The following is a 10074-nucleotide window of genomic DNA, read 5'->3' on the forward strand; positions in this document are numbered from 1 at the left end:
TTTTTGTTCGTAGTTGATGGTAATATATGATGTCGATTTATTAAAATTTTGTTTGGTCTTTTTTCTCTCTTCATTTTTGTGTGTTCACATAGGGATATGCTGCTTACCAACCAACTGGATATGTTCAAAGTGGCCTCGGTTTTGATCCAAACTATGGTCGATCATATGCAGCACCAGTTCAGAGATATGATTTTCAAAGCAATCAAATTCCACCAATAAATCAAGTGTCATTGCAAAGCGTTAGTTTTGCACCAACTGCTTCATATGCAGGCCAAGTAACCACCGGCCCATCACCAATGCTTTTAGGAGGACAGAATGACTTGAACAAGTGTAAGTAGATATATTGATTTTTAATGTGATTTTTTTTCGTACACATTTTGTATGTGTGTGTGTATGTTTGCCAAAAAAGCGATATATTTTTAATGTGTTGCATATAAATTATTTCTTTTTTTTTACATATATAGCACGTATGTCTTCCTCGATATCGGGAAACGAAATGCCTGGGTATCCGCGAGTGAGCAGCGTTGTTCCGCAGCACTCACTCAATTGTAACGGGTACTCAGGCGAATTCAGCGGAGCTCAACAAAATGCAGGTCAACAACAATCACAACAAAATCAGAATACTTCACAACAGCAACAGCAACAACAACAACAACAACAACACCAACAGCAATCACAATCAATTCAGCATGGCATGCATTGGAAAACAGATACAAATGGGGTGCATTGGAAAGCGCAGACGAACGGGACGCGACAGCCTATATCAGACGGTTTGGGCTCATGGAAATCACAAACTAATGGAGTGCCATCTGCACAGCAGCAACAACAAATGCCCGGACTTGATGCCAATAACAAGACCGGTCATTTTTTATCGTATAGCCACCATCTCCGAGACTTAAATACAGACGGTAGCTTGACCAGCAATAGCAATACCGATATGTGTTTATCGTCGGTTCAACCAAATTTAAATGTTGAACCAACAAACGGAGGTGGTGGCGTTTTACCGCATTGGAAGTCAGAAGCAAAACCGCCGGACGACTTTCAATCTCCACAACAGCAACAAGGTTCCGACATCAATAGTAAAAATAAATCATCACCCAAATTAGATTCCGAAAAACCAGTAAAAAAACCAGCACCGAAAAGACAAAGAAAAAAACCAAATGCGTCAACACAATCGCAGCCACCGACAAAGCAAACAATAGATGAAAAGAAATCTTCCAGTTTCATGCCAAATTTCAATAAAGGCAATGATTTATATCCACCAAATGCATACGGAGCAAATACAAAATATGAGAATAGTTCACCATCATATATGCCAGGTGTGCATACCGCTCCTGATCCACTAAATCCATATCAACCACCCGATGGATTCGATGCAATTACCGCTGCCAAACCACCGAGCGCCAATAATTTCTTATACGGAAGCTTGGGATCGAAGCCATTAAAACAAGAACCATTATCGTCAATACCGCCACCGAGACAGCCATATCCGGTGCCAGGGTCTGCGACAAATTATCCATCGGCTCAAGTTAAAATGGAGGGATACGAACGAAATTATCAAAATTTCATCAATTATGCTGACTATTGTCAAAGTCAAAATAATTCCGGTTCGAGTACAGTGTCAGCAAGTGGTGCTCATCAAACCGAATATGGTCAAAACTATGGAAATTATCCACCATATTCGAGCTCTGCATATCATCCACATCCACATCATCAAGCCTATCCAAATAGTCCATACAATTCAACAGGGGTGCCAAATTTTAGTTCAATACCATCTGCGGAAACAAATTGCAATAACAATCAGCAATCGATGTCAACAACGGAAACACAAGACATCAAACCATATATGCGTGATACGGACAAGGAGACGGATACAAAAAATTCCGATCTCACCAAATTAACCAATTATGAGAAGGATATACCAATACATACTTATCCAAATCATGGTCGTTTCACGGATAGCACAAATAGCGGTCATCATACCGCAGATGGTATAAAAAATCATAAAATTGATGACGTAAGTAAGAGTTCGAACGAACGATTTTCATTTTATGAAGAAAATGGCATCAATGCCAATCAAGAGCATCAGCCAATGCAACAACAACAACCACAACCACAACCATTTAACGGCATTTCGTATTATCCACAAAAACAGGGTTCAACACTCAATAAAGATCATTTGAATAACGATAAATTGTCAACAGATGATATGGATTTAGATAAATCGTACACAAGCGCCGATTTGAATCAACTTCCAATTGATCGAACGGAAAAAGGAATGAAACCGGAAGTGCCTGATTGCGATTGCTTTGCACCCGAAGAAAAATCACCACCGGAACCGGGTAGCTATTATACACATCTCGGATCGGCATCAACATTAGCCGAACTTCGAACCAATATGGAAAATCGCATCGGCATACGTGGCCGACAACTTCGCATTGAAAAGGTCATTTATTCGGGTAAAGAAGGTAAAACATCGCAAGGTTGCCCATTGGCCAAATGGATTATTCGTCGCGTTGATAGCGAAGAGAAAATTTTGTGCATCGTAAAACGTCGTCAAGGTCACAAGTACGTACAGAGAAAAAAAATCATTAAATAAACAAATCAATATTCATTTTACATTTAACCCTTAACCGGGCAGGTCGGGTCTCTGAGGCCCGGTAGTGCATTTAAAAAAAAAAGATACATAAAATCGTATAAAATATTATTTTAATCAAACAAATTGTTTCGTAATATATACTTTCATCCTTCTACTAATTGTTGATAAAAGTTGTTTTGAATTTGGTTCCCTAAGTAGCGCTGTATTGAGGTTTGAACGACTACCGGACGTACATTTTCCATACAAATTGTCATCAAATTTCTTAAAATGAAGTGCAAAATTTGTACTAAACAACTACTGAAACTTAAATTCATCCGATTCAGAATAAATTTTGATTATTTTTTCATTTTTTCAGTTATATTTTACAAAAAACATATTCAATTCAATATCTATTATGTTAAAACAATAATTTTCGTCGTATAAATTCAATGAAATTTGAAAAAAGAAAAAAAATTTTTTTTCATTAAATTTGCATGGAAAATGTACGTCGGGCCTCAGAGGCCCCACTTGCCCGATAACGTTAGGATTTTGACCTGCCCGGTTAAGGGTTAAAACAAAAGATAAACATTTTCATTATATGTAAATATGTTGAATTTTTTTTTAGATGTAATGCAACGTTCATTGTTGTATGCATTGTTGCTTGGGAAGGTGTGCCGAAGCATGAAGCAGACAATTCTTACCGATTGCTTATACACAAGTTAAATAAATTTGGTTTGCCAACGACTCGTCGATGTGCAACCAACGAAAACCGAACATGCGCATGTCAAGGTAATTTTGATCATTGTTTTTCTTTGATGTTTATTATCTAGACATTTCTTTTTTTGTTAATCTATTGTATTGTGAATAATGTAAATGACATCAAAATTATTAACAAATAGGCTTGGATCCAGAAACAAGCGGTGCATCATTTTCGTTTGGATGCTCATGGTCAATGTATTATAATGGATGCAAATATGCTCGTTCAAAGACTGTCCGCAAATTCCGTTTATCGGTTAAAAGCGAAGAGCCCGAAATAGAAGAGCATATGAATGTATTGGCTACCATGTTAAGTCCACTGTACAAAACGCTCGCACCAAAAGCATACGAAAATCAGTGTAAATATGAAAGCGAAGCACCTGACTGTCGATTGGGATTGAAAGCAGGCAAACCATTTTCAGGTAAATAGTTTTGTTTTTAAATGAAAAATAAACAGAAACATTTCTCCATCGTTGCCCTGATTGATTCAGGCACATTTCACAAAAGTCGGATTAAAAACGAAATGTTTTCGATTAGGTGTTACGACATGTATGGATTTTTGTGCTCATGCACATCGTGATTTGCACAATATGCAGGATGGTTGTACCGTTCAAGTTGGCTTATTAAAACCAAAGTCACCTGGAATGCCATCAGACGATGAACAATTGCATATCTTACCGTTATACGTAATGGACACAACTGATGAATTCGATAGTGGCGATGCGCAAAAAGAAAAACACAAAAATGGCGCTGTTCAAGTGCTCGAGAAGTGAGTTTGTATGATGATTCTTCCGAATTTCTACTGATTTACTATTTGAAAAAAAAAAAAAAAAAATCTCCAAATCATATGAAATCATCGAAAATTAACCGTTTGCATCAATCTCAGGTTTCCATGTGAAGTTCGCGTACGTGCAACTCCACTTTTACCATGTCGTCGTCATGGTAAAAAGCGAAACGGCAAAGATATGCCAGATGACGAAGAGACGGGAACGCCCACTGAAGAGACTGCACCACTAACTCCCGCAGCAACTCCTGCCCCACCAACTCCAACAACTGTCAAAAAGGAGGGTGGCAAGAAAGGCAGCAAGAGTCAGTCTAAGCAGGTACATTCTTTCTTTCAATTGAAATTTTAAAAAAATATATAAATCACAATCTATCAATTACGAACTCATCGTTTATTGTTGCTCTTATTTTTTTTAGCAGCAGGCGCAAAGTCCAAGTCATCCATTATCTCGAGCCGAAACACCAAGTACAGCTAATGCCATTAGCAATCTTAACATTGGTAGCAACAGTAGCAATACTAGTGGCAGCCCATCAAATCATAGCGCATTCTCTGCACCAAACCAAACTACCATGATGAATTCAAATTCAAACCTTATCAATATGGCATCGATGATTGACAACTTTACCGATGCACAATTGCAGTCCAATCAGATATCAAGCACCGTATTAGACTCTCCATATTCTTATGATTATGCAACTGGTTCATACATTGACAAACGAAATTATTATAATCAACAGTGGATTCCACCGCATGCCATGGAAACGTACGGCTATCCGCCAGCTGACCGAAATGAACAAGTGAAAAGTCGCGGCAGCGAAGAAAATCCAGACTCAACAACAATCATTAACGCCAATAATAGTGGCTCTGCATTTAGTCCAAGCGTTGTAGATGTTACAAAAATGCAAAGACAACAACCACAAGGTAAGTGCGAATCTTGCATACAAACGCACAGCACCCTTTTCATTTGTTATTGTTATATTTAAATAAAAACACATGTCATTGCAGACTATCCAACCTATGGTTATCATCATCATACGACACAGCCGGCATATCCAATGTATCCGACATACTCAACGCCATCGTACAATCAAACTCATCACTATAATAATTTAGATTATTATAATAATGATAAACTGCGTTATAATTTTTATACGCCACATCATCCGCATCATCAGCCATACAATCCATATGATATTTATCATCATGCATCAGTTGGTCAAATACCTCAAACACAAACACCACCACCAAATTGGAATCTATTTTCGCCGGCCGCACCATCGGCTGTGCCCGTAGCAACGCCGCATATTACAACGCCCCCGCTATCCAATTCACAGTCAAACAATTCGACTGAGCCAACGTTAACTAATTTATCTGGTTTGTCGGAACATATGTCACCAACGGCCGTTTCAACACCACAACCAACCATTGAAAAACCAACCGAAGATCCAATACCACAAAAACCGGAGCCTATCGGTGAAATAACCGAAATAAATGATAATCTTGATTGTTTTCAAGATACACAATTGGGTGGTATTGGTATTGCACTCGAACATGGTAGCGTTTTAATTGAATGTGCCAAACATGAAATGCATGCAACATCATCGCTTAAAAGGCCAAATCGTAAGAATCCAACACGAATCACATTGATTTTTTATCAACACAGAAATCTCAATCGACATCGTCACGGTATCGAAGAATGGGAGGAAAAAATGCGTTTAAAACGATTGGGCATCACATTACCACCAGTTGATGAGCAAAAAATTGAGGCACCAGCCACAAAGGGCAGCAATAAAAGTGGCAAATCTAAACCAAAACCGCGAAAATCACGTTCCAAATCCGATTCGAAAAAGGAAAAAATCGAAAAAACACCGGAAATAGCCGCAGTGATAAAGGAAGAAAGCAATAAATTTTCATAGGCAACAAGTGAAACGGGGCCAACGGATGATGATAATGATCTAGTTTTATGGTGATCGTTTGAAATTGCACAATCAATTGTAACATAATGGTAATGTGATAAAATCGATTGATCGACACACGTACCAGCCTAGATGACGATTCACATGAGACGATTGCAGACGGTTGACATATTCCGTTTTCTTTCAATTTATTTTTGGTCTATTGCAAAAGCGAAACACACACACTCACTCACTCACAACACACATACACAAAGTATTACATTTAAAGACATTATGTAGATGCTCAACAATATCTCATTCGATTGTTAACAAAATACACCGAATTGCATTTCGCTGTGTATATATAAATATAATTTATAAATTATTTTATGCGCATTTATTAATTATTATTATTGAATTCACTTTAATCTAATTAAATTTAGCGAGATTGTATGGTATTTCCAACATGAATATTCAAATACACACAAAATGACACGAAAGAAAAACAACAACCAATCACCCAAAAGACAAAAAAAAAAAAAATAATAAGAAATATACAAAAATACAACCGATTTGATATTAGCTCTAGCACCAATGACATAAAATAATAATTAAAACAAAATAAAATACATACACACAATACGAGCGATGGCACATTGATGAGCCAACCACTAAAAGACACAACAATATTTATCAAAGCCGAAAGTACAAATTTCATGTTAACAAAATACTTACGAGACTACCACCCAAACCAACAACTGAAGAGATTAAGGCAAGAAAATACAGAAAACCAAAATCTAGCATTCATTTTTTCATGTCAATTTTTTTCCGCATTTTTTTTAATTAAATTGAAAGTAAAACGTTTTTATTTAAAAAAGAAAAACAACAACGTAAGGGTGATTGTCTGAATTTAAATTCTGGAAATCAAATGAATTGAACTTATCTTGCCATCATATTTTTTTTTCTTCTAGAATGAAACGAGAATCGTTTTAGAGAGATCTTTTACTTTTCATTTTCAAGTTAAATAATTTTAAGAGCTGTAACCAGAAACCGATTATCAGACGAAATTGACGAGGATAAATTTGCAGTTAGATGAAATGAGAAAAAATCATGCATTATTAATCATAAAATTAATCACGTAAAAATAACGAATAAACGTAATTGTATAACTTTGTCAGCTTCAAGTATAGGTTTGAGCCAACCACAGAAAAAAAAATTGTCAAAGTGGATCGCTATTAGTTCATAAATGAAATCAGCCAATATAATGATCGTACACGAGAGGCGCTTTTATCGCTTTGGATTCAATTTCTTTTTTTTATTTAATTTAATTACATAGAAAATGACAGTGGTGCGGTCTTTGTCATCTCTGTGCTGTGAACGCTTACATCTCTTTTCAATTTTAATTTTTTTCTTGTCTTTTCAATTGTGTTTTCCATTTCGTTTTCTTTTGATTTGAATAAATTTAGATTTTCTTTATTCAAACAGAGAAAAAAAAACATTAAAAATATTCCAAAACGAGAACATGTTATTTTTGCATATGACTTTGGCAATGTAGCGTTTATTCATAAACATTTCTCATTCATACATATACAGATGTAATTGAAAAGACATAGTTTTATTTAAACAAAATTAAAAGAAAAGAAAAAATTACCTAAACAAAAAACATAATTATTTGAGTGATGTTGTAATTCATTTTTTTACATGTAAGAGCAATTGCCATTTTAGAACTTCATCAATTTTTTTTTTTTGCTAAGTATATCTTATCTTATTACGTCAATAAGAACCTATTGAGAATCAATCGAGTAATTCAACTGAACATTTGTAATAAAATTTTAAATAAAAATAATTTTGAAAAAAGATTTACTTTTTACTTTTGTTTTTAATTATTTTATTCTTTTTAAGTTCGTTTTAATTTCTCTCTATCGTTTGAGTTACGATTTCTTTCCAATGTGTTTTTTCTTTTCTTTTTGTCATTTTAAGCGATAAATTATGGGGATTTTTTATTCACCGACTGAGCAAATTAAGGATAAAATAAAGAGAACAATTTAAAAAAAGAAAACAAGCCACACCATATACGTAACGCAAAATTTTGGAACAATAATTTTAAACGAAAATTGTATCTGCGGCACATATCTATCTAAACAAACAAAAAACGACGTAAGCAGTTGCAGGAAACAAGACATAATCAAAAGTGCAAGCTAAACGAGCAAAAACAAAACACAAAAATATTATTATGATGAAGGAAGTAATTAAAACCAGTTCGATAGGATAAAAAAAAGAAATAAAATTAAATCAAAGTGGATATTGTTTGTTATTTTATCCGCAAACAAAAATTTTTGACATGACATTTTTTTGACAATTTTAAATAAAACACACAAAAATCTAGAAAAAATATTTAAATGCATTTGGAAATGACAACCAAAAACAAAAGAAGAACACAAAAACAACCCAGAGAAATAGAGCAGTAGAGATTATTTAAGTGTACGTTTTTTGAGGACGCAAGCAGAACAAACAAAAAAATAATGAAATATTGATGATTATGATGACTATTTTTTTTATAACTAAATGTCGTATACAAAAATCAAAACTTGTAAAAAATCGAATAAATAATGAAAAAACCAAAAAAAATGAAAAATATATTCTTTGGGGTTGATGAAAAAAAAAAGAAACTATTTGACAGCTGATTGATTGAATTAAAAATACAAAAATTTATAGCAAAAAAAAAAAAACCAAGCTGTTTCTAGATTTAAAAAAAAAACCGTTATGATAAAAATACTAATATGGTTATAACGTATATATAGGATAGACGTAAATTTGTATGCGTTCTCAAATCTATCTGAATAATGGAAGCAATAAGTTGGCATTTTATTGAAATTTCGACACAATGCGTAGATTAAAACCAAATGAACAGAAAACAATCATATTGTAGAAATAATAGTATAAGGTTCACCAACCAAGAAGTATGTAACAGACTAAACAAAGAGACTAACCAAAGAAGAATTGACTTGAAACGGCTCAATTTTTGGACAATTTTTTTTTCTTTTCTGTTTCGGTGAATTGATCAAAAAATAAATAAAGCAGATCATAATAAGTATTTTAAAAAAATGGACCCGTCTTTGGCAATTAACTTCCACTAAATAGAACGCTTTGCTGAATTGATAATTTATGAACATACCGGATTCGATATAAACCGAACAAATAAAAAAATAAAATACCTATTAAGTGGTTAAATAAAATTCCGATTAAGTTTGATTTTTGGAGATGTTTTCTGGCTTGCACACACACACACGTTTGTATTAAATAAACTACATATTTTTTTATTTCATTCCGATTTGTATGCTGGAACCGATTTATATTGTTTACTTTAATGAAGGAAAAGAACAATGTAATTCCGTCATTCCCATTTTTGAAAGACAAAAAGAAATTATTTTTGATAATCCATTTCAATGGTTATTTGACACAGACAAACTAAATAATTTATTTACAAAAAACCACAATTTTTTCACCAGAAATGTCTACGTTTCTAGCTGAGAGAGCATCTTTTCACTTGATTTATCGGAATGCAAATAAATTATGAAAAATGTTGTAGTACGTTATTAACCAATAATTTTATATTATACATTTTTAACTCAAGCTTAGCCTCCATTTATATGGCGCCCGTATGCGATAAATGTACGAATCATCATGATGATTGAATTCAAAAGCAAACAAGTCAAACGAAAGAAACAGAAAGTATTTCTTCCGTTTCGTTTTGAAACAAAAAAAAAATTTCAATGAAAACAAAAAAATGTGAATCTAAAAAAAAACTGAAATGAAATGAAATAACCACTGTTCGATAGCTGCTTTCTTTACTGAACCATATAGAAGTTGGAAAAAAGGCAAGAAATCTAAATTGGATTTAAAGCCCAAAAAGTGCCCATTTCTCTTGGTATATTCGAGAAATTTTGATACGGTAAAATTTAGTTCAAATAACTTGAAACATTTTTGAAAAGGCCGCTTTACACACTTCATATCTACTTTATGGATTTTCACCAACCGCTTTTTTATTGGCTCAGAAAAGA

The 10074-nt window shown here is 34.0% G+C and overlaps 1 protein-coding gene across 4 annotated transcripts; it reads left to right on the forward strand.

The window, feature by feature from the left end:
- Nucleotides 1-91: 91 nt before the first annotated feature.
- Nucleotides 92-7872, forward strand: LOC116350503 (DNA N6-methyl adenine demethylase-like). 4 transcript variants are annotated; one of them, XM_031782302.1, is made up of 9 exons: nucleotides 92-330; nucleotides 465-2568; nucleotides 3204-3367; nucleotides 3478-3756; nucleotides 3872-4103; nucleotides 4221-4437; nucleotides 4535-4780; nucleotides 4856-5039; nucleotides 5124-7872. In XM_031782302.1, the coding sequence occupies exons 1-9, from the start codon at nucleotides 297-299 to the stop codon at nucleotides 6032-6034; spliced, it is 4371 nt and encodes a 1456-aa protein (XP_031638162.1). In that variant the 5' UTR covers nucleotides 92-296; the 3' UTR covers nucleotides 6035-7872. The 4 variants fall into 4 exon arrangements, with proteins under 4 accessions (XP_031638162.1, XP_031638163.1, XP_031638159.1 ...); XM_031782303.1 differs by having other exon boundaries at nucleotides 465-2017; nucleotides 2156-2568; nucleotides 4535-5039; XM_031782299.1 differs by having other exon boundaries at nucleotides 4535-5039.
- The last annotated feature ends 2202 nt before the right edge of the window (nucleotides 7873-10074 follow it).

Source organism: Contarinia nasturtii, unplaced genomic scaffold (genome assembly GCF_009176525.2).
Source record: "Contarinia nasturtii isolate CC-2019 unplaced genomic scaffold, AAFC_CNas_1.1 Cnas_scaffold_4205, whole genome shotgun sequence".
NCBI classification, from domain to species: domain Eukaryota; kingdom Metazoa; phylum Arthropoda; class Insecta; order Diptera; family Cecidomyiidae; genus Contarinia; species Contarinia nasturtii.